This window comes from Talpa occidentalis, unplaced genomic scaffold, assembly GCF_014898055.3.
Source record: "Talpa occidentalis isolate TD23 unplaced genomic scaffold, MPIMG_talOcc4v2.1 talOcc4.16, whole genome shotgun sequence".
Taxonomy (NCBI): domain Eukaryota; kingdom Metazoa; phylum Chordata; class Mammalia; order Eulipotyphla; family Talpidae; genus Talpa; species Talpa occidentalis.
The window spans coordinates 81,567,860-81,591,755 of record NW_023601653.1 but is presented as its reverse complement, the minus strand read 5'-3'; the positions used below and the strand labels follow the sequence as shown (position 1 = coordinate 81,591,755).

General features: G+C 58.8%; 2 protein-coding genes across 2 annotated transcripts; one reads left to right on the top strand and one right to left on the bottom strand.

Annotated features, from left to right (window-relative positions):
• Positions 1–129: 129 nt before the first annotated feature.
• ANKRD52 (ankyrin repeat domain 52) lies at positions 130–18,452 on the top strand. Its single transcript, XM_037514990.1, has 28 exons — positions 130–257; positions 582–665; positions 1,090–1,168; positions 1,367–1,437; positions 2,421–2,621; positions 3,128–3,215; positions 3,648–3,790; positions 4,061–4,273; positions 4,512–4,590; positions 4,886–5,000; positions 5,197–5,279; positions 5,383–5,500; positions 5,705–5,773; positions 5,953–6,093; positions 6,169–6,249; positions 8,813–8,924; positions 9,100–9,171; positions 9,393–9,594; positions 9,844–9,931; positions 10,008–10,125; positions 10,673–10,892; positions 11,077–11,164; positions 11,270–11,353; positions 11,458–11,603; positions 11,805–11,887; positions 12,082–12,164; positions 12,349–12,440; positions 12,861–18,452. The coding sequence occupies exons 1-28, from the start codon at positions 231–233 to the stop codon at positions 13,109–13,111; spliced, it is 3,231 nt and encodes a 1,076-aa protein (XP_037370887.1). The 5' UTR covers positions 130–230; the 3' UTR covers positions 13,112–18,452.
• On the bottom strand, positions 18,416–23,802 carry SLC39A5 (solute carrier family 39 member 5). Its single transcript, XM_037514991.2, has 12 exons — positions 23,701–23,802; positions 22,968–23,066; positions 22,381–22,734; positions 21,720–21,903; positions 20,798–20,960; positions 20,473–20,642; positions 20,098–20,238; positions 19,631–19,727; positions 19,382–19,552; positions 19,152–19,232; positions 18,869–19,059; positions 18,416–18,674 (listed from the first exon to the last, which is right to left on the bottom strand). The coding sequence occupies exons 3-12, from the start codon at positions 22,662–22,664 to the stop codon at positions 18,531–18,533; spliced, it is 1,626 nt and encodes a 541-aa protein (XP_037370888.1). The 5' UTR covers positions 22,665–22,734; positions 22,968–23,066; positions 23,701–23,802; the 3' UTR covers positions 18,416–18,530.
• Between the last annotated feature and the right edge of the window lie 94 nt (positions 23,803–23,896).

The window sequence follows — 23,896 nt, the reverse complement described above, 5'->3', positions numbered from 1 at the left end:
CCAGGGCCGGGCCCCGGGCCCCGGGCCCCCGGCCGCCTGCGCCCGGGCACCGGGCCCCCCGACGGCCGCCAGGGAGCGCTGCGGACTCCCGCTCGCCCGCCCCCCGGTAGGCGGGGCCGCGCTCTCCCCGCAGCCGCCGCCGCAGCCGCCGCCTGGGCCGCCCGGTGTCCCCGGTGGAGCCGCCGCCGCCGCCGCCGGGAGCTCGATGCGGACGGAGCCCGGGCCGGGCCATGGGGATCCTCAGCATCACGGACCAGGTCAGCGCGCCTGCCCTCCCCCGCTTCCTCCTTCCGGGCCCCGGCGCCGCCGCCACGCGAGCCCGGGGATGTGCGGCCTAGGCTGGGCCCGAGTCCGGGGCTGCCGCGGCTCCCGCTCCGCCCCGCGCCGCGCTCCCCTCAGCCGAGCCCGTGCCCTTGGCGGCCTGGCGGCCGCCGGACGCACCGCGGGAGCCGCCTGCAGCCCGGACCGCGAGCGGAGCCGCTCCGGCGACGCCTCCCCTCAGCCGGCGTCCCTCCCCCCCCGTTCCGCTCCGGCCGCGGCCCCGGCGCGGCTCGTCCCTGAGCGCGGCGTCTCCCTTGCAGCCGCCCCTGGTCCAGGCCATCTTCAGCCGCGATGTGGAGGAAGTGCGTTCCCTGCTCTCGCAGAAGGAGAACATCAACGTGCTGGTGAGTTGGGGCAGGGAGGATGGCGAGCGGGTAGTCGGCGCCGAACCCCTCCCCGCCAATCGGGCGGCTCCGGGTCTCCTTGGCCGGGGTGAGGCCGCAGCGCCTTCCTCCCGGGGATGAGCGTCTGCTCCACATTTGGGGATGGAGCGCGGGCCAGCCTGAGCGCACAGACCCAGAAACGGCGTTCCGCCCTCCACCGCGGGGGTCTGCAGCGCCCCCACCCCTCCGGGAAGGAGCTGGCGGCTCGGTGCCTCTGCCCCGCGTCTCCCCTCCCCAGGTGCTGGCTTCCACCTAGGGTTGAGATCTAGGAGGCAGCAGGAGCTGTGGGTAGAGCTTGTGGGGAAGAGGCCTGAAATTCTAATACTTGGATTGGGGGCCTCCATGGATCACCCCCACAAGCTGCTCTTCTTTTCTGCCTTCCCAGGACCAAGAAAGGCGAACCCCACTGCATGCTGCTGCCTACGTAGGCGATGTCCCCATCCTCCAGTTGCTACTGATGTCAGGTGAAAGTGGGGAGCTGGAAGGTGTGGCATCTAGGGAGGGGACTGGAGAGGAGGAGCTTGGTTTTCCAAACCCCAGGACTGTTCTCTGGTGCCTGGTCCAGGCAAGGCTCTAGTTCTGCCCAATCCCCCGCCCGGTTACTGGCTTCCTTCCCCGCCACCCCTGCACCTCCACCGAAAGAGGAAATTATGTCCCCGCAGGTGCTAATGTCAACGCTAAGGACACACTGTGGCTGACCCCTCTTCATCGTGCTGCTGCCTCCCGAAATGAGGTACGGCCCTCCTGCCTCCTTTCATCCTTCCTAAGAGGATGAATTAGTTAAGGGTGGGTTGTTAAGGCCTAGAGAGTCTCAGTCTCCGGCCCCCCAAGCTGCTCTGCCCCCAGGTAGGGAGGCGACCAGACATCGGCCCTCCCTCTTGCCCCTAGAACTGGCTGGTAAGGGGGGCTGAATGTTGCCAGCTGAAGTGACGTCAGAGGAGAGCTTAACACTAGGCTGGCAGACTGCAGGGGGCCCTGCTGCCAGGCCTGAGTGACTCATCCCTCCCTGGGGGGCCACCTTGGAGTCCAATCCCCCTCTGGCCACTGAGGTTTCTTGTGATGAAGGAATGGGGGGTAGTGATCTGTTGCATCCCTGCCCCTCATGCAGCATGAGTGTGACAGCACCCGGGTCAGACATCTCTCGCCAGTTGGGTGCATCAACTGTGAGGAGCTGGAAAGACCTTGCTTTACTCTGCAGTCACCGCCCCGGACTGTAGCCACCAGGGGGAGGGACTGAGGCGGATGGGAACAGGGTGGGTGGTGGCCAGGAGGGGCAGGTCGGCCTGGGTTTTGGAAAGGAATCAGTATCTGTTTGTTTCCCGGGGTAATGAAAATGATTTGGTGCCTGTGGAAGGGCTGTTGGGAGGGTGTTGGGGCATTAAGGGGGCAGGGCAGTTGGGAATTGGGATTCTCTACATTTACATGCTTTCTTGGTAGCAACTGTACGTGTGGGTGAGGATTTTCAGGGTCTGGGTTGGGGAGCGATACCAGATGGTTTGAGGAAGAGGAAAGAATTTTCCTCAGTAAGGGAGGGATGAGTGTAAGGCTGAGACGATCCAGAAATTGGGACATAGGCACTGAGAGGCTAGGTGCGCTAGAGGGTCAGGGTGGGGAGGGAACACACGAGTGCCATGCTGACGTATCCCTCCTTCTATTTCCCATTGCTTTATTTCCTGCTCCCCCTCTAATGTCTCTCTCTCCCCGACCCCTCAACAGAAGGTGCTGGGGCTGCTGCTGGCACATTCAGCAGATGTGAATGCCCGGGACAAGCTGTGGCAGACACCACTGCATGTGGCTGCCGCCAACCGGGCCACCAAGTGTGCTGAGGCTCTGGCACCCCTGCTGAGCAGCCTCAACGTGGCTGACAGGAGTGGGCGCAGCGCTCTGCACCATGCAGTGCATAGTGGGCATCTTGAGGTGAGGAACACACCAATCCCCTGCCGCCTGGGGCCTTCCCTTCCCATCCTCACCTCGCCCCGCTCCTGGCCCCCAGCCCTGGGGACAAGCAGCACAGCAGTTATACTAACAGTTGGGCTCAAGCAGCAAATGACTGGTCAGGGTAGATTGAAGTTCTTGACTTAGATTTCATGAGCATGATAAACTCTGAAGTTACCTGGGAAATGTTTGTGTTCGTGTCTTTTCCTGAAGGGAGAATCTCTGTCTTTCAACACATTTTCAAAGAATCTTTCAGGAGAGTTTAAGAACTACCAAAGCACTCCCTTGAGTGTCCCTCAATCTTCCAGATCTATCTTAGTACTCTCTAGTGCCTGCTTCCTCTGCTCCCTCTGGTTCTCCAGATTGTCCTGTTTAAGGACAAATGCATTAGGCTGCCTCGGCCTTTCCTGAATCGAAGGCCTCTTCTCTTGGACATGTTGAGGGCTTGAACCAGCCCTTGAACAGGTGTCTTTCATATCCTCACATAGACGGTGAACCTGCTCCTCAACAAGGGAGCCAGCCTGAATGTCTGTGACAAAAAGGAGCGACAGCCTCTGCACTGGGCAGCTTTTCTAGGTGAGAAAATTTCACAGGAAAAGTAGGAAATTGAGGGCTTCCCTGGTGGCACAGAGGTTAAATCTCAGCACAGTCAAACTTTATCACCAGCCACTGTGGCCTGAGTTTGATCGCCACCAGGAAGCTGACCCACATGGCGCAGCAGACCTCTCCTGTCTCCCTGCTGCTCCCCTCAGCAGTGGATTTCAGTACATCATCCTGTTCTGCTCCCCACTCTGTCTCTGGTGAATCCTCTCACCCCCCCCCCACACCTCTGGCCTGTACCCCAGTTCTTGTATGCATAAATAAGTAAAAATAAATCTTCAAAAGAAAAAAGTAGGGATTTGACATTTAGGAATCCCAGGGCATCGAGAGGGCTGTAGCCTTCAGAGCACGCAACACAGGGCCTTAGCGTTCCCCCTGCACTCCTTGAGAGCATCCTTTTTCACCCAGGGCACTTGGAAGTCCTGAAATTGCTGGTGGCACGGGGAGCAGATCTTAGCTGCAAGGACCGCAAGGGCTATGGGCTGCTCCACACCGCTGCTGCCAGTGGCCAGATCGAAGTGGTGAAGTACCTGCTCCGGATGGGGGCCGAGGTCAGGGCACTGCACATGGGGGTTGGGAGCCATGGATGGGAACTGGCGGTCAGAGACAATGATGGAGAGATGATGGTATAGCTTTTGGAGGGCAGGAGGATATGATAGAAAGGGTCTGAATAGAGTTTCCTTAAATAATGGTGCCCACAGTTTTTTGGGTGAGAAACCTAAGGAGACAGAGTCCATTGTTGGAATTTGGGATCCTCTAGGCTAACTGCTGGTCTCCACTTTAATTGATAACCTCCCTTACTCTCACCTCTGGAAATCCAGATTGACGAGCCCAACGCTTTTGGAAACACAGCTTTGCACATCGCCTGCTACCTGGGCCAGGATGCTGTGGCTATCGAGCTGGTGAATGCCGGCGCCAATGTCAACCAGCCTAATGAAAAGGGCTTCACGCCATTGCACGTGGCTGCGGTCTCCACCAATGGCGCCCTTTGCTTGGAGCTGCTGGTCAATAACGGGGCCGATGTCAACTACCAGGTGCCTGAAGGAAGGAGGCTGAGGCGGTGGGGAGAAGAGCCTGGTCCCAGGGGTCCTGACTGTGTCTTCCCCTTGGAGAGTTCTCTGGGAATCATCCACTTGCCTCCAGGGTTGATGAGGAGAGTGCAGGCTGACATGTCCATACGAACACTCTGTCCTGAGACTTGTTCTTTGGGAGAGGGAATAGGGCATGCTCCATGATTTACGCTGGGAGAAAAAAATCGCCATGTTTCCACAGAGCAAAGAAGGGAAGAGTCCTCTGCATATGGCTGCCATCCACGGCCGTTTCACCCGCTCTCAGATCCTCATCCAGAATGGTAGGACTTGGGATATGTGCTCGTCTCACCTGCTGTGGACTCAGCCCTAGAATCCCTTTCCTTCCTCACGCAACCCCCCACCCCCATCTTGCACTCAGGATGGGCACCCAGAGCTCTGCGTGGGTGCCTGTGACAACCGCCCTGCTCTGTCTGCCCAGACCCCTGGGTTCACAAGTTGGAGACATGGGGGGTGATTAGCATGGCACTGGGCATGTAGAACGAACTCATGATGGCTGAGTCGTATGAGTCTGAAACTTCAGGTCCACCTGAGCTTGCATATGCATCCCCCTCCCAGGCAGTGAGATCGATTGTGCCGACAAGTTTGGGAACACGCCACTGCATGTGGCTGCTCGCTACGGACACGAGCTGCTCATCAGCACCCTCATGACCAATGGCGCGGACACCGCCCGGTAAGTCCGGCCCCTGACCCCACGTTGTGGCGGCCGAGGGCCATACAGACCGCTCACATCAGCAGGGGCCAAAGAAACTCGCTAGAGACAAACCTGGAGAACCCGGCCCCCTCCTGGGCTGGTGGTGGGCCACGGAAGAGCGGTCTGTGGCTGGCCTGTTCTCCACCTGCGGGCTGAATTCTCACCTTGTCCCCAGGCGCGGCATCCACGACATGTTTCCCCTGCACTTAGCTGTTCTCTTTGGATTCTCTGACTGTTGTCGTAAGCTGCTTTCCTCAGGTACGTGCTGATTGGTGGGGGTGTTGGGCAGCATGGAGGAAGCAGAGGACTTTCCCCGTCTGCTCAGTGGCCTCCATGAGACCCTCCTGTTGTGGCCCCGCAGGTCAGCTGTACAGCATCGTATCTTCACTCAGCAACGAGCATGTGCTCTCAGCTGGGTTTGACATCAATACGCCTGACAACCTTGGCCGCACCTGTCTTCATGCTGCTGCTTCTGGAGGGTGAGTTCTCTTCCCTCTTACCCAGGCTTGAGAGTGGGGCAAGGGCCTGGGCCCATCATTCTTTTTGCCCACATCTGTCCCTCTTTCTCCGCGAGAGCAGACTCAGCAGAAAGAACCGTCTAGTTCCTCCGTTTCTTAGTCCCTCCCTGTGGCTTTTCCTAAAGGCTTAACCCTCATCTTAACTCTCATCCTCCTTCCTCGTAGAAATGTTGAATGTCTTAATTTGCTGTTGAGCAGTGGAGCTGACTTGAGGAGGAGAGACAAATTCGGAAGGTATTTTAATTTGCAGGAGTATACAGAGGGAACGTCGGATTAGAGACAAATGATAGTGGGGGGGCGGGGAGTTGGAGCCTTTGTGAGGAGACTGTGAAAAGCAGCTTTTGGCGCAACATCTGGTTGCGTTTGGATCCGTCCCTGATTCTTTTACCCATCCTCCTCCATTCCACCCCCAGGACCCCCCTGCACTATGCAGCCGCCAATGGCAGCTACCAGTGTGCAGTCACTCTGGTGACTGCCGGGGCCGGCGTCAACGAGGCCGACTGTAAAGGCTGCTCCCCTCTCCACTACGCTGCTGCCTCCGACACTTATAGGAGGTGAGACTCCCTCGCCAGCCTGTTGGCCCCACGCACCTCTCTGAGCCTCCCCCTGACTTCTTCTCCCGCCCCCAGAGCGGAACCCCACTCATCTTCCAGCCATGATGTTGACGAGGATGAGCCACTGAAAGAGTCCCGCAGGAAGGAGGCCTTCTTGTGAGTAGCTGGGGGGCCAGTGTCGGCTCGACCTGTTGTTTTTTTGTTTTTTGTTTTTTTTAAGATTTATTTACTTATGCTTACAAGAGCTGGGGTACAGGCCAGAGGTGTGAGAAGATTCACCAGAGACAGAGTGGGGAGCAGAACAGGCAGATTCACTGCTGAGGGGAGCAGCGGGTGTGACAGGAGAGGTCTGCTGCACCGTGTGGGTCAGCTCCCTGCCCGAGGATGAAACTCATGCTGCAGTGGCTGCCAATAGCTTCATAGTCCTGAGACTTAACCCCTTGCGCCACCAGGAAGGCCCCTTGACCTGTTATTCTGCTCACTCCAAACCCACCACCTTAGCGCAGTGTGCCCGGTGCACTCTGCCTTTAGCCCCAAACCAAGCCCCACGAGCAAACACAGACATATGGGACGTGGTTTCTTCCCTGAAGGAGCACATGGTCTTGAGAGCGTTTGTTTATTCCACAGCGTTAAATTGAGAATTTATTTACTGGGTACCGAGTACTGTGTTGAGTTTGTAGAATAAAAAATTATTCCAAATTTTTGCCCTTTGAGAGCTAACAATAAATTGGGAAAAATAAATGAAAGGACATTTGTATTTATACATTCTAAAGTAAGCTGTCGGGCCTCCCCGGTGGCGTAGCGGTTGAGCGCTGGGTTGTGAAGCTGCCCGCAGCCTCTGCAGCGCCGGTTCGATCCCCGGCTGCTCCCTGGCCACCGGAGGAGGGTCCCGCATGGCGCGCAGACCTCTCCTGCCGCCCGCTGCTCCCCTCAGCAGTGTACGTCGGTCCTTCTGCCTGCTCTGCTCCTCGCTCTGGCTCTGGTGAATTCTCTCACCCTCCCGCGCTTCTGACTGTACCCAGTACTTGTATAAATTAAAATAAATAAATAAACAAACAAACAAACAAACAAACAAACACGAATGTTTAGAAAATAAATAAATAAATGAAGTAAGCTGGCAACAATAAGGTAAACTGGTTTTGGAGTATGTGGGAACTCTACTATCATATTTTTTCTAGAGATCTAAAACTATTCTTTTTTTTTTTTTTTTAAGATTTATTTATTTATTTATACAAGCACTGGGTACAGTCAGAGGCGTGGGAGGGTGAGAGAATTCACCAGAGCCAGAGCAGAGAGTAGAACAGGCAGAGTGACGAAAGTACACTGCCGAGGGGAGCAGCGGGTGGCAGGAGAGGTCTGTGCACCATGTGGAACCCTCACCCAGTGGTGGGGGATCGAACCGGCGCTGCAGAGGCTTCTGGCAGCTTCGCAACCCAGCGCTCAACTGCTGCGCCACTGGGGAGGCCCTAGAGATCTAAAACTATTCTAAAAGTAAAAGTTTATTTAAAAGTATACTTCGGGGCCTTCCCGGTGGTGCAGCGGTTGAGCGCTGGGTTGCGAAGCTGCCAGAAGCCTCTGCAGCGCCGGTTCGATCCCCGGCTGCTCCCCGGCCACCGGAGGAGGGTCCCACATGGCGCGCAGACCTCTCCTGCCGCCCGCTGCTCCCCTCAGCAGTGTACCTTGGTCCTTCTGCCTGCTCTGCTCCCCGCTTTGGCTCTGGTGAATTCTCTCACCCTCCCGCACTTCTGACTGTACCCAGTGCTTGTATGTATGTATGTATGTATGTATGTATGTATGTATGTATGTATAAATAAATAAATAAATAAATCTTTAAAAAAATAAAATAAAAGTATACTTAGAATGGCACAAGGGGTTAAGTCTCAGCACTATGAAGCTGTCCTCAGCCTCTGCCAGACGAGTTTGATCCCCTGCCAGGGAGCTACCCACATGGCGCAGCAGACCTCTCCTGTCTCCCCGCTGCTCCCCTCAGCAGTGTATTTCAGTAGATCTGCCTATTGTGCTCCCCACTCTGTCTCTGGTGAATCCTCTTGTCCCTGTACCTCTGGCCTATACCCCAGCTCTTGCATGCATAAATAAATAAACCTTAAAAAAAAAGAATCTAAAAAGCTCAACTGTGTGACCTTTGGCAAGTAAGTTAACCTCTCTGTGCCTTGGGGGCCAACCACAGCATGGAGAAGAGTCTTATATACCTCAGGATTTAATATACATTACGTACCGAGAGCAGTGCTTGAGAACTAGTAAGTGCTGAATACTGAGTTGTCATTACTACCAACCCAACTGACTACTAAGCTGTGGAAGGTGCCAGAGAATGTAGAGAAGGAGCCTATCTTGGGGAGGCTGGGAAGGCCTCACAGAGGAGAGAAAGTCGGCCCTGAGTCTGAGACCAGTTTCATGCATGAGTTTCATTCATACTCGAAAACTTCCGCCTGGAGGTGGGCGGCAGTTTGATCCTTGTCCTCTGTGTCCTCTGGGAGAGCATTCGAAGGGTGAAAGAGAACGACAAAGGCAGGTGGTTCAGGGTAGACCCGGAGGAAGTGGCGAGTCTGGAGAGGGAGTCAGTGGAACGGAACTAGCCCGTGGACGGCAGCGGGTGCTGGCTGCCCGGCCTGGTGGGCTCCTTGCCCCTCCTACTCCTCCCATGGCTGTGCCCTCGCAGGCCGGACCTGTCCTGGCCTCATAAGCTGCCTCTGTCCCCTAGCTGTCTGGAGTTCCTACTGGATAACGGTGCAGACCCCTCCCTGCGGGACAGGCAGGGCTACACAGCCGTGCACTATGCAGCCGCCTACGGCAATAGACAGAACCTCGAACTGGTAAGCATGGGCCCTGAGCCCGGGGGACATGAGGTGGATTCTGTGACCAAGGGGTGGCTGAATCGAATGGAGAAGTAGGCGTTTAGTTTAGTGGAATAATTGTGGGTGGGTGGCGGGGGTAGTATCTTGGATGTTCCAGAGCCCCAGCACCTTCTTACTGTCCTGTGCATTGCAGCTCTTAGAAATGTCCTTTAACTGCCTGGAGGATGTGGAGAGTACCATTCCAGTCAGCCCTTTGCACTTAGCTGTGAGTGCCGAGTCTTTTCCTCCTGTTCTCCTGTCCCTTCTGGGCCCCTGACGCCAGCATTTGTATTGTTCTGCCTTCGTGTGGGGTGTGGCACGTGGGCAGTGGGTTGGAGAGGGCAGAGTGCAGTGGGGAGTTTATGGGAGGTCTGCTGCCTGGAGTCCCCTGGGAGCAGAGTGGGTCAGTGTCCTAAGCTGTGTCCGTGGTTGCCTGCGCTGCTCCAGGCCTACAACGGTCACTGTGAAGCCCTGAAGACACTGGCCGAGACGCTGGTGAACCTGGATGTGAGGGACCACAAGGGCCGGACTGCGCTCTTCCTGGCCACTGAGCGCGGCTCCACAGAGTGCGTGGAGGTGCTGACTGCTCACGGCGCCTCTGCCCTCATCAAGGAGCGGAAGCGCAAGTGGACACCCCTGCACGCTGCTGGTTAGTAGGCCTCTCAGACTTCCCTCCCCTTCCCACATTGTGCCTTGGAGATCAGTCTCCACATTGCTCCTGAATAGGATGGGATTGGGAGTCAATTGAGGCGAGAGGGGTGGAGACTTCGAGTCCTCTGCCCTGAGACTTCTCCCTGCCGCAGGTCTTCCCATAATCTCTACCCCAACTCCCTTAGGCTCGATCTGGCCGCCTCCTTCCTGCTGACCGTAACCTGACACAGACCCCTATTTTTCCTAGCTGCCTCTGGCCACACTGATTCCCTGCACTTGCTGATTGACAGTGGGGATCGAGCTGACATCACAGATGTCATGGATGCCTATGGCCAGTGAGTGTGGGCCAGGGTGGGGTGCAGTGTTCCTGTCCCTGCTAGGCCCTCACCCTCTCTCCTGCCTCCTCCGTAGAACCCCACTGATGCTGGCCATCATGAATGGCCATGTGGACTGTGTACATCTGCTGCTAGAGAAAGGATCCACAGCTGATGCTGCTGACCTTCGGGGTCGCACTGCCCTCCACCGTGGGGTGAGTGGGCTGCTGGGCGGGGCTGCCGGCAGATGGGCCTGGGTGTGGTAGCATGGGACCCACCAGCAGTAGGCATCCGACTGTCCAGCAGGTGGGTCAGGGTTTTGTGCTCAGGGTCATCTTGTGTGTTCCAGACACAGCGAGGACCTGACATCCCCAACTGCTCTCCCTGATAACCTTGCTTTGTAGTCAGAGACAGCTGCAGGCTCACCACCCAGACTCCACCTCGGGTCTCCCTGCGGGCCCTGTCCCGTTGGCAAATGAGGCCAAACCCTGACCCTTCTTCAAGATCACCTCTCCTGAAGCTGCTGCCTCCTCTCCTGCTGCGTTCTCTCATCCCTTAGTCTCCTTATTACTATTCCATTTCCTACTCCAGAGCACCAGGCTTACCTCCCCCCACCCTGACATTTGCTGGTGCAGTGTGAAGGAAGGGCCCTGTCCCTAGCACTTAGGGGCCTGCAGCCCAGGGTGTGGTACTCTTCGGGGCCAGCCCTGTGACTGGCCACTGGACAGGGAGTGGCTCCTCCAACCCCCCTGCCACCCACAGGCAGTGACTGGCTGTGAGGACTGCCTGGCTGCCCTGCTGGACCATGACGCATTTGTGCTGTGCCGAGACTTCAAGGGGCGCACGCCCATTCATCTGGCCTCAGCCTGTGGTCACGCCACGGTGCTGCGGACCCTGCTGCAGGCTGCCCTTTCCACGGACCCCCTGGATGCCGGGGTGGATTACAGCGGATACTCGCCCATGCACTGGGCCTCCTACACTGGTGCGGACCCGGGGCCCGTGGCCGTGGGTGTGTGAGGGCCTGGGGGAGAGCAGGTGCGGCCAGAGAGCAGGCCCGGAAGGCGTGGGTTGATCTGGAAGTGGAATGAAGTGTCAAGAGATGGGACAGGACAGATGTGGGGAACCTTGTCATTCCACTCGGTCACCAGTTTTCCTCCTCATGCCAGGACACGAAGATTGTCTGGAGTTGTTACTTGAACACAGCCCATTTTCATATCTGGAAGGAAACCCCTTCACTCCTTTGCACTGTGCAGTGTAAGTCCCTTGCTGTGCCGGAGCTGAGGACAGGGTCTGTGCTGTGGGCTGAGGACAGGCGTCCATTTCTCTTTCCTTTCCTGCTGACCTCTCTTCTTTCCCCAGAATTAATAACCAGGACAGCACCACAGAGATGCTGCTGGGAGCTCTGGGTGCCAAGATTGTGAACAGCCGAGATGCCAAAGGACGGTGAGTGGTAGGAGACTGGGCTTCAGCCCGAGGGGCCTCTGACTTCTTCCTGTTCAGATGGAAGAGCCTTCCCTCCTTTACTCGGCTCCACCCCCACCCCACAGGACCCCTCTTCACGCAGCTGCCTTCGCGGACAATGTCTCTGGCCTCCGCATGCTGCTGCAGCATCAAGCTGAGGTGAACGCCACTGACCATGCTGGCCGCACGGCGCTCATGACGGCGGCCGAGAACGGGCGGACTGCTGCTCTGGGTGCGTAGGGGCGCGTGGGGCCGGGTGGCCCCTGCCAGCTGGGGGTTCAGGAAGCAGGAGTGTATCTTTGGATGTTTCACCCTCTGCAGATGGGAAACAAAACCTGTGCCAGTGGGGCTGGGAGGTAGAGGGCCGCAGATTCAGCTGGCTGACGCTCTGGAGGGGAGGTGTCAGCCCCCTTCTGTCCCCCTTCTCTTGCAGAATTTCTGCTGTACCGAGGGAAGGCAGACCTTACTGTGCTGGATGAGAACAAGAACACTGCCCTCCACTTGGCGTGTAGCAAGGTGCTGCCTGGGGTGGTGGTGCCAAGGGTGGTGTCGGGGCAAGGCTTGATGCGGGAAGTGGGTCTGGCTTGAGGACTGACCGGGGTGTCTGACCGGTGGGACAGCTCTTTGCCCCTTGCTGGCATTCCCAACTGCCACGCTGCCGCCTGTCACTCTTCTACTTCACGAGTCTCTCCTCTGCTTCTCTCCCTCAGGGCCATGAGAAATGTGCCCTCATGATCCTGGCAGAAACCCAAGACCTTGGCCTTATCAATGCCACCAACAGTGCGCTGCAGATGTGAGTGCCCGGGGAAGGGGGCTCCTGACTGGGGGAGGCAGGTGGGTGAAGCACGAGCCCCCTGCATTTCTGGGGCTCTCCGGAGCTCATAACATTTGTTCAGTGCCCTTGCTGCTCTGGCTGAGGGTGGGAAGGGCAGCGGGTCATCTTGTTGACCTCATGTCCCCTTTTCTTTTCTTCCCAGGCCACTCCACATTGCTGCCCGGAATGGTCTAGCTTCTGTGGTGCAGGCCCTGCTGAGTCGTGGGGCGACAGTGCTGGCTGTGGATGAAGAAGGTGGGTGGGGTCTGGAGCCCCCCGCCTCTCCTGGGTTTGGGGTCAGGGACATTCTTCAGGAGGTGACTTCTTAACCTTGCTATAAACTGGATTTTCTTCCCAAGGGAGCTGTTAAGAACAGGGATCAATATGCTAGAGGCTCTGAGGGGAGTCTGGCCGAATTGAACGGAGCCCACTGGATCCTCTGGAAGTCCTACCACAGGCCTCAGCCCCCAGCCTCCCGCCCCCCATGCACCAGCCTTACCCCACGCTCTGACAGGCTCCCTGTCAGCATCCCTGGGTGCCCTGGACTCCGAGCACGCCAGGGGCTTGCCTACCTTGCCAGCCCTCTGTAGATAGGAGAGCTCAGGCCCCGGGGAGGGTGAACTGGGGCCCAGAGAGACAGGATCCTGTGCCTCAGTTCTCCCCTTTGCCCTGCAGGTCACACCCCAGCACTGGCCTGCGCCCCCAACAAAGATGTGGCAGACTGCCTGGCCTTGATCCTTTCCACCATGAAGCCTTTCCCACCCAAGGACGCCGTCAGTCCTTTCAACTTGAGCCTGTTCAAAAACTGCAGCATCGCGGCAGCCAAGACGGTGGGTGGCTGCGGCGCCCTGCCCCACGGGGCCTCCCGCCCCTACAGCCAGGAGCGGCACGGCGCCGTCGGGCTAGACGGCTGCTACTCTGAGTAGCCCCCTCCCGTGTCCCTCCCTGCCGGTGGCTTGATATCTTATTCTATTTATTTAGAAAAAGTCTATACATTTAGGGCACTTTAAAGGAGAACACGACTGGGTGGGGGGGGCGGAGGGGACAACAAAAGCACTGGGGAGCAGCTGCTCACCCCTTTGCCACACCATCCTGGCCTGGCAGGGGTCTGGGACCCACAGGAAGCACCCCAGGCCCTTGGTTCCCCCAGGGCCACCCCTTCTGCCAAGTGTCCCAAAATGATTGCTAAATGCCTGGCTCCCCCTCTCCTTTACCCCATCTCTCTGTCCCCCCTTTCTGCTGCCAGCTCCCCCAACTCTTCCCTCTGCCTCTCCCCTCTCTGGCCCCCCCGCATCCCCCCCCTTACTGCCAGGCAGACCCCTCCTCTTCCATACCCATCACTGCCTCCCTGCTCGGCCGGCCCCTCCATCCCCGCAGCAGTGAGAAGCCTTAATTTCTGGTACTGTGTGAGCACTCTGGGGGTGTCCCCCTCCCCCTTCAGGGGCAGCTAGCAGATGAGGGGGGAGGGTACTTAGCACTGGGGCCTGGAGCTTCCCCCTACTTCTGTCCCCCATCACCCCTCAAGTTCAAATGCAAAACACTTGAAGCAGCAACTACTGTACCTGGGCCCCTTCCTGCACTCTACCCTGGCTCCTCATATGCAAATCAAGGGCTGGTTCTGCCCCCACAGCCTGCCCCCCCATCCCGCCCACCCCTGGCCTGGCCCCCTAACCACGCACTTTAACCTTGCTTCTTTTAACTTCTTTTGGGAGGGCAGAGCCTGCGGCCATTCCGTCCCTGGCTCTCCTCTCCCTTAACTTTGAGGCTTGTCATGAATTTTTAAGTAAGCATTTTATCCTTTAAGGGAAGAAACAAATGTAATTTCCTGCCCATTTCAAACCATAGCACGAGTATGTCCTATGTGTTTCAGGCATGTGTTTGCATGTACGTAGAGGGAGGGACTGTGTACTCCCTCCCGTGCCCCCAACCCCGCAGCTCCTCTGTGCCCTCTGTCTGCCACCACCTTCCATTAGGTCCAAGAGTACCCACCGCCTCCAGTCACTCCTGATCTGAAGCCAAAGAGGGTGGGAGGGGCAGGGCAGACTCGGGACCGTGGCTACTCGGGACTCGGGCTTCCCCTTCCGCGTGAGGATGAAGCTCTGACCTAGGGAGCAACAAGTAGATACTGAGGCTGGGTCCCTGCCTTCCCGGCCGCAGGGAGAGATGGGATTGAGCTTGGGGCTGCACTGATAAGACTCCTAAAAGTTGCTCCCCAAAAGCCAAACTGGGCTGGAGTGAGGAGGGGGCAGTTTTCTCTCTAAATGTAGCATTGAATTTGGCCCTGGTTCCTGCAAACCCCCTGTCCACCCATCTCCTAGCAATGCCTCCTGGACAGCTGGCCTCGCCCCCTCGCCCAGTGCGCCCTTCCTCACACTCGATACCTCAGCCAGGGGCCAAGACACAGAACTTGAATAGAGGTCATGCCCCCTCCACCCCCACAGCGCATCCTTGCCCAGTTTGGCTGCCATCAGTATTGTCCCCTGAGAACTGGACAGGCTTCGTTTACACAGTACGGGGGTCTCCCCCCGGGGGGCCCCTCAGTCTCCTTCCCCTACTCATGCTTGCTTTATTCACCATCTTACCCACCTCTCAGGCGTGTCCCTTGCAAGTCTCGCCACCCTTGCTGAGGGTGGGCTGAGGGGAGAGGGGGCACCCCGGGGAGCCCCCCCTCGCCAGTGGATACCCTCAACCATACCTCATGCTGGTTCCCCGAAGCCTGGGCTGTTTGTCCAAGTTCTTTTTGTCACAGTCTCTCCTGATCGCCTGTGTCTCGCCTCCCCCGCCCCTCAGTTCCTGAACCATTTCAAAACTTCAAGTGACCATTATCGATGAGAAGGATTGTGCAGCTTTTAGTTTTTATTTTTGTTTTCAAAGCCAAAGGGCCTTGCGACGCCCCTCTTGCCCGCCTCCCTTCACACCCCGTCCTCCCCTGTACGACAATCAATGTGACCTCTCTTAAGGGCTGCAGCCCCCGCCCCCGACCCTGCTGGTTCTGCAAAGCTTGCCCCCTAACTTCAATGCTCTCTCCTAGAATCTTCCCATTCCACCCCCACCCTCTCATTTTGGTGCTGGGAACTAGGTGGTGGGGGGCAGGGGGAGAGGGAGTGGGGTCCTCCAGAGGAGACTTGGGGTATCAGTCGTGTTCTCCTTTATCAATATTTGGCAGTGACAGGAAGAATCTTGAGTATTTGTCAGGAGCCCCGTTGTTTTGCTAGATGAGATTTCTGGTGGCTGCCACCGCCTGCCGCCCCTTCAGCACACCGTCAGCAGTGCTGGGCAGGTTGTGGGGAGTCCCCCGCCCCTCCTCATGTGGCTGTGAGGAGGCCTGGAGGACGAGCAGCCTCCTCTCCTTATGCCAAAGGAAATCCCACACCCTCCCCTGGGCTCCCAGCCCCTAGAGTTTTTTGAAGCATTTTGACCATTCTCATGGCCACTGCATATTTATTTTAATGTTAAGATTTTTTTAAACCTCTTTGACTTAAACGGGTGTGGAGAAGTACAACAGGCAGAACGCCCCCCGTCTTTCGGAGGTAGGGTGGGGCGGAAGCGTCTCCATCCCTTCGCCTCCCTCTTCCCTTCCCCCTCTCCCCACCGCAGCTCTAAAGCACTTGCTTCAAGTAATAAGCACTTTCGAGAAAAGGCCTATCTTAAGTGAGGGCCCTGGGAGCAGCCCCAGGTCCCAGCAAAGGAGACAGAGCGAGGGCTACGTAGGAGACAGGGAAACAGACGTGTGGATCGGAGGGCGAGATGAAAAGAGCCAGTTTTCAGTTTCTGACTTTGGGGGAGATGTTTCCGGCCGGGCAGTGGCTGTGGCAGGGTTGTGTACTATCTTTCGGAAAAGCAAATGGCACAAACTGTTGGTCCCAGGATGGACCGACAGACCCGGGTCACTGCCACTGCCCAGCTGAGACGGACGGGCCACCGCCCCCACCCGCGGCCCCCTGAGCCATAGGACTGCTGAAAACCACTGAATGTACAGCCCAGGAGGGGGTGGGGAGCAGCCCCTGGGGGTGGGGGGCTTCTCCTTTTGTTTGGTGCTGTGGGGGGGTGGAAGAGAGGAGACTGAGGGACTGCCGCCCCACTCCGACGTGTGTCCCTTGCTCGGGGTGGAGGCGCTGAGGAGGGCCGACCTCCCTCTCCAACCCCGGCCATGGCCCCTCTTCCTTCCTCATCCCTATCCGTTTTGACTGTAAGTCCAGCTCACCTTTGCCTTCAATATGTAACCAAAGGAAAACTCAATACTGTTTCCACCGCTGTCTGCCCACCCGAGCACCTTCTGACTCCCTGGACCTGGAGGGGGAGAAGAGGCCGGGGGTGGGGGTGGGGGTGGGCAGATTGGACGGTTCTACACCTGTACCCCCCACACCTTCTCTGGGGTCTTGGGAGGGACCCTGAGAGGTGAGGTTGGGGCCAGGCGGGGGGGCTGGGCGCGGGCGCACTCTGTGTCTTGTGCACCCGAGTGTTTCTTCTCGGACGGACTCCGTGACTGTGCTCCAGCAGGGAGCCCCTTCCGCCTTCCCTCCCCGCCACGCTCGCCCTCTTCCCACACCCGGCGTTCACCCTCCGCCTCCCCTTCCCACTGCAAAGGAAAATAGCCTTACAGACCCTAGCCCAGAAACAGAAACCCTCCTCGCGGGGCCAGCCAGTCTGGGCCCCGCCCCGCCTAGTTTGACCCTTTCCTTTAAAGAAGGAGGGAGAAAGGAGCAGAGCAGCCCTTCCCCTCTGATCGCGGTGGCTCCAGCCCTCCGAGGCCTTGACCCGGGCTGGGCAAGGCTGGAGGTGAGGAATCTTTGAGGACCAAGCCCAGTGGTCTGGGAAGAGGGAGGTAGGAAGGGAAGGGTCTGACTTGGGGACTCCCTCCTCCCGACCCGACCCTAGAGAAGCGACCAAATCCCAGAGGGGCGGAAGGTGGGGTGAGGGGTCTGCTCTATGAATTACTTGAAGGTACTGACTCCGAGGCTGCTGTTGCCCACGTAGGTGTGAGGGGGACACTGTCACTGCGTTTGGGAGGGCAGAGGGTGGTGGGTGACGGGAGGATCCACCCTCGGCCTCGCTCACTCCTGCTAGGCCCGTTCCGCAGGGAGCCAGGCTTTGCCCCAGGGAAGTCGGGGAGAGCCTCCCTCCCGTCTCCATCCCTCACTCTGGGCGCCCTCTCCAATTGCACTAAAGTAGCTGTTGTGCCAGTCTTTCCCCCACACCAGGGTGGGGTCTCTGCTTCCAGTCCCTTCTCCCCCGACGGCCTCCGCTCCCACCCCGGACAATCTCCTTGTCCCCCTGTGTTCCTGGATAGCTCAGCTTTGTGTGTGTGTGTGTTGGGGGGAGGGGGGGGTTCTGGCTGGAGTGGGTTCGGCAGGAGTGGGGAAGGGCTAGGGGCAGACGGAGGACGGAGTCTCCTACCCCTTCCCCAGCGCCAGCCACGGAAGCCCGGGCGGGAGGGCGCCCACTCTCGCCGCCGCGTGTCTTGCAGATGTGCCAAAATGGGGGTGGGTGGGAGGGGAGGGTGCCTGGCAGAGCGGCCCCCAGGGTGGCTCTCTCAAAGCAATACAGTTCCTCCTGCCTGGGGGACGGCAAGACAGGGGAGAGGGTTGGGTTGGGGGCCCGGGGGTTCCCTGTGTACAGCTGTGTATATTCAGGGGTGTTCTCTGTCTGGTACCCGCTGTGGGCGTCTACGTGTGTGTGAACTTCCCGTCCCCATGCCCTGCATGACCTGTGATGCTGCAGACACGACCATCCTGTGTGCAGGGGTGGGTTGGGGGCACTGAGGGGCATGTTCCATGTCCCATTGCACCCTCCACCCTGTGACCCATGTACTCGGTTGTAGGAAGTAAAGAGAACTGAGCACAATTCACTGGATTCTAGTGGAATCTTTCTCTAAGCAATTTCCCCTTCCTGCACTTCTCCCTGCCCCAGACCTTCCTGTGGTGCTAGCGTTGGGGTCGGGGGTGTGTAATGCTGGTGGGCAGCAATAAAGGGCAGATGTGCCCGATGCCTGTATCCCCAGGGTGCTGAGGGCAGCAGGACAACGTGGGGACCTCGGTGCATTTGCCCCCCCCTCCCCCCCCCCCCCCCCCCCGGGCTAAAGCACAATGCTCTCCCTCCCTGAAGACTGATGCACCCCGCACCCTCCAGCCCCTAGTCACGTCCTCCCCGACCTGCTTTGGAGCCCTCCCACCACACCCTGGTTTTCTATGCTGTTTTGGTGCAAGTACAACTGTCGTAGTTCTGGCTTCGGGATGGGTTCTGTTTATTAAAATCCTATTGCTCCTACTGGCCCTGTGTCCCGCCTCCATTCCTGCGGTTGGGGGGAAGGAAGGGCACCCCGGGACGCCTTTCCGCTGACCCCCATCAGCCATCAGCGAGCAGGGGCCGCAGCTGCTCCTCCAGCAGGGCTATGGTGAGCATGAGGCCACCTCCCAGCAGCAGCCCCAGCCCCTGCAGTAGCACATCGAGCAGAGGAAGGGGCTCCGGCCCGCGGAGCAGGGCTGGTAGCTGAAGGGAAAGAAGCAACATGGAAGGGAGGTTTCAGCATCCGCAGCCCTGACCCAACTCTCCCAGGCCCTTATTCCTCAGGCTCCTGCAGGCTGTGGGCCAGGCCGCTGGCTGGCGGCGAAAGGACTGATTCCTCCTCCTCCATACCCCCCTTCCGCGCCCGTGGTTTCTCTGCTGTCCCCCACACCTCTCACCATGTCCACGAGGGCCACATAGAGGAAGACCCCAGCAGTGACCCCAAACACCCAGGGAGTGAGGGGGATGGGGCCCAAGCTGAGCCCCACCCCCAGGGCTGCGCCGCCCAGCCCCAGGGCTCCGGACACCAGGCTCAGCAGCAGCAGCCTCCGAAAGGGCAGCCCTGCCCGGAGCAGCATGGCGAAGTCACCTGCCGGGGAGAGGGGCGGGGTTGGAGGGAACAAGCCAGGCCTGCCCCGCCCACGCCACGCACCCCCCAGCCTCTGGGGTCTGCGGTCCTACCGAGTTCGTGGGGCAGCTCGTGGCAGAAGACGGCGAGGGTGGTGCTGAGGCCGCTGGAGAAGCTGTCGGAGAAGGCAGCGCCTGTGGCAGGCGAGAGGTGGCCAGGCCTAAAGGGCCGTCTCCCCGGGGGCCCTTTCCTCCGCACCTCGCAGCCTCCTCACCCGGGCCGGCCGGGACCTAGGGGCCCCGCTCTCCCCTCCAGCCGGCCGCACCCCAGTCCCTCCTCACACCTATGGCCAGCCCGTCGGTGAGGTTGTGTAGACCATCTCCCAGGAGGACCATCCATGTGATGTTGGCGCCACCGCCATCCTGGTACGCATGACTGTGGCCTTGGTGCCCAGGGAGGGCCGGGGCTGCTGGGGGCCTGTGGTCCTGCTCCCTCTGGCCCTGAAGCCCTGGCTCTGCAGGAGGAGGGACATGGACAGTGTTGGTGGTTGCACGTAAGAGCCGGGAGCTCGCTCCTCACTCTCTCTAGTCACCTGGAGCTGCTTGAAGGGGCTGAAGGGCCGTCCCACCGCCATCCTCTGGGTCCAGGTTTGGTGTTTCGAGATCCTTTCTTTTTTTCCTGCAGCAGTTCTGAAATAGGAGGGTATCCTTCCTGGGGGAGGAGCAGCCAGCCCGGGGCCAAGGAGAGGCCGGCCTGCCAGCTGGGAAAACGAGCACCTGGCACCACCTGTGGCACTTGGGACGTTCTCTGGCCTCTGTTCTCCCCAGGATCTGCCCTCCCTGTTTTTTGTTGACATGAACTTAGGAGAGGAGGCCTTTTGGCCAGAAGTCCTGGGTCTCTGCTGAGGAGCTACCACCCACTCCCTGTTAGCTGTCAGGTCCTGTCCCGTCAGGCACATGTCAGAGACAGGAGCACACTTGGCCCACACCTCCTCTCTTGTGTGGCTAGTTCTTGGCTAGGCCTCTGGTCTTGGCAGGAGGAGAAAGGGGTGTCACTCACTGGCCGGAGCCCTCGGCGCCGCAGAAGCCCTAGCGTGTTCTCCAGGAGGAAGAGCAGGAAGAGACCTCCGAGCACTGACAGCCCCGGGCCCAGGTCCTCTTCTGGTGGCCCGCTAGTTCCAGCGTGCTGCCCTCCTTGTGCCTAACAGAGAGGAGGTCAGGGTGGACCCTGGAAGCCCCTGCGCCCAACAGCGTGCCCTCCTGTGTGGGAAGCGGCAAGCCTTCTCTGATGAGACATTCCGTGTAAGGCTGGAGCTGGGGTCGGGCAGTGGAAAGTGGGAGCTGACAGGAGGAGGCGGGAGATGTCCCGTGGTTAGGACACTGGGCCGCGTGGAGGCTCCGCTGGGGGCAGGGGCAGGGGCGGGGCTTCACGTACATGAGGCAGCAGGTGTAGCAGCGCATCCCCACAAAGAGTGCCCACGGCCAGGGCCCCCAGGAAGCCCAGCAGGGGCCGCAATAGGTGAGGTCCCAGGAGTCGCAGCAGCAGCAGGGAGAGGGGAGCAGGGAGGCTGAGCAGCAGGACTGCCAGGGCACTGTGCACCAGGGCTGTGGAGAATCATGCTGACGTTAGGTCAGGGGTGGTGGAGGGAGCAGAGCAACCCGCAAGGAGAGGCAAGACCCCAAAGAAACCCCTTCCTTGGCTTGGGACCCACTCCCTACCAGAATTCAGGGTGCCCTGGCATCCACTCTCACCCACTGACCAGACAGTAGATCCCCGGGGGGACTTGGGGCCGGGGCCTGGATGCAGACTCGGCTATCGATCTGATATAGCAGGGCTGGGCACAGCAGGGCAAACTGATGAGGAGTCAGAGGAGCAGCGGGACTCAGGCCGAAGTTGACCAGCAGCTGGGAGCCATTCAGACACTGGAGGAGTTGAACTGGGCGTCATGCGTTGGGGAATCACCGAGAACTCTGACTCAGATCTTTACTGTCTGCCCTTCGGTTGCATGGATTTCTGGGTGGCCCCCAGGGTCTCCCCCAGATCCCGGTTGCTCACACTGACAGGTGCATCAGGGACTGAGAACAGGTATGTATGACGAGTGCATGTTAACTATCGGCGAATATTCACTCCGATGCCAACTGGGTGCGAGTAAACTTGGCCACTCCCTCCCCGCCATAATGATTTCATTAATTTGGTGACGGAGTGGGTTGGACCAATAGAACCCTCCATTCCAGAATCTCACACAGGGAAAGAACCTGAAATACCATCCTTTTAACAGCCTGTCACATGATCTTCCAGCCTCGGCTTGCGAGCTTCCCACAGTGGGGCGCTCCCCCTCACGGGGCCTCCCTCCTGTGCACGGAATAATCTCACTGTCTTTCTAGATGAAGACACCCACCCCCTCCTGCAGGTCTCCTCTGCAGGTAGCCGGCCCCAGATCCTACCCCAGGCTGCCGCTTTGGGCTTCTTGCTCCGCAGGGTCTGGCCCCTAAGCTGGGTCTCACGAGCCCTGGGCGCGGTTACCTGCCGCGAGCCGGAAGGAACATATCCCGCTGAAATAACATGCTCCGAGAGCACAGCTGGGTGTTTTCCTTTTTGCACCTAAGCTCATCACTGACTAAACATTTTTGGTGATCGAAATTCCATGGTTTCCTCCCCCTCTCTAAGATCATCGGACTCACATCCTCATTCAGATGATCCGCCAGCGAGTGGTCCAGCAGCAGGAGCCTGTGGAGCAGGCCGAGGCCCGAGGGGCCGGGCCCCCGCGGTGGGAGTGGGACCTTCTGCTCCGTCAGGTCACTCCACCCCGAGGGACCCACAGGCAGCCCAGCCCAGACATCCACGTCCAGCTGGGGGTCCTGCGGTCTGGAACGGATGTGACAGCAAGTCAGGCTTGCGTAGAAGCCCCCCCTGAGAGGGTACCAGGCTGCTCGGGGGAAAAGGGGGTTCAGCTACTTGCTGAAGCTCCTGGACCTGGAAGCCATGGAATGTCAGCCCTGGCAGGGTGTAAGGATTGTTACTTTATAGGAGGGCCTAGGAATGGGGGTCTAGGCTTGGAGGTGAGAGAAAATGGGGAGAACAGCCCAAAATGCTATAAATTGGGAGCCAAGTCACCCTGGAGGCTTTGAGTGTTGGGACTAAGAGGAATTGAAGGAGCCAGGGGTTTGGAGGAAAATTAGAAAGCAAAAGGGGGCTTGAGTGGACACAGGGGTCAGGTTCTGGAAAATCTGTAATTCTAGAAATCTTATTGTAGGACGTCGGAGCTGAACCAGAAACGCATCTAAACATTGAGAAGAGCTGGGCATGTGGCATTTTGGGATGGAGGCAGAGAGGCTTTAGTACCTGTGTGTGGAATTGTCTCCAACTGGAGGTGTGACCCGACCAGGTGGAGGTCCAGGGTGTTCCAGGCGAAGCCCCTGAACTCTGCCTAGCCCCAGGCTGTGGAGAAGCCGCGCCAGGCCCGCTGCTGTCAGCGTGCCATTCTCCCCGTACAAGCCGAACAGCTGGGCCAGGTAATGATTCTGCTCCTGCTCTGCAGGGCCCAGGTCGGGGGCTGAGCCCCCCACCCAGCCCAAAGCCACCCAGACACACAGGCCAGCCAGCAGATGACTCATTGGGGGCCCCATTATTGGGGGAACCGGTTAGAGGTCCAGGTTCTGGCTTCTATTTCCCCTGGAACATCCTGAGGACTGTGGCCTGCAAGAAAAGGAGGAATGTGGGGGCTCCTGCTCTGCTATCTAGCTCAGGCCTAAGGGCCCCCTCACTTCTTGTATGACCCCCCTCTAGCCTCCTGGAGCAACCTCATTTGCTGGTTCCTGGCATGAGCATGTGCCTCACCTGATCCAGAGCTGACCTTCCATCTCATCCCCCAAACCGCACCTCTAGACCTTGCTCTGCCTGGCGATACACCCTCATCCCCAGGGCCTCACCCCCACTGGCAGCATGAGTCTTCACCTCTGGTCCCGGCAGGCCTTGCTGTGGACGCTAAGAGGTTCCAGAGTCAGGGAGGGGAGCCTGGGTTCAGGATCCTGGTGTCCAGGTGGAAAGGAGGCCACGTCAGATAGAAGGCTAGTGGACAAGCCCCCCCCCAGCCCACCTGCCTTGGGGCGGGGCCAGGGGCGGAGCCAGTGTGGGAAGGCGCACATGAGAGAGGAGTTAATGGTTCACTGGTCTCTGGGGTGGGGGTCAAAGGTCAGTCTCAGCTGGGCCCCTGAACAGGGAGGGGCCACCCTCTGCCTGTGGAAAAGCCACATGGCATGGAGCACCGACCCGGCCTTTCCTCTAGAACTCACTTCCCCACCAAACCCAGGAGACACCATTTTAGCTTCCCCTGCATACACGCCCGCCCACCTCGCCTCTGGCACTGGGCTTCATTCATCTCCACCCGCACCCCCACATATCCCTGAGGGCCCAGTGTTCTCCAGCTGCAGAGTAGGTTCAGGCAAGTAAATGGCAACCTCAGAGGCATGGGAGGGAGATTGTTTTTAGCAATTCCTTATCCCAGAAGGCCAGAGTCGGAGTTCTGGGAACTGATGAGCAAGAAAGGGGACCCTGGTGGGAGAGGAAAGAGGTTTCCGAGATCCCCTCGGGAGGCCTGTTCAGAAAAGCAGGAGAGCGAAGTCGGCCTGGGGCGATTGGTCTGGGGGAAGAGGCTGGCATTACCTGACAGCAGGAGACAGGCACACACCCAGAAGAAGGGGGAAAGTCTTCTGGGTTCCAGTTGTGGAGGGGGGCAGGCAGGCAGGCGGGCAAGGGTCACCTGGAGGGAGGGGTGGGGGAGGGACACTACCTTAAAGGGGCAGACCTGCTTTGCCTCGGCCTCCTTCCCTGTGACTTAGCTCCCTTCAACTTCCTAGGG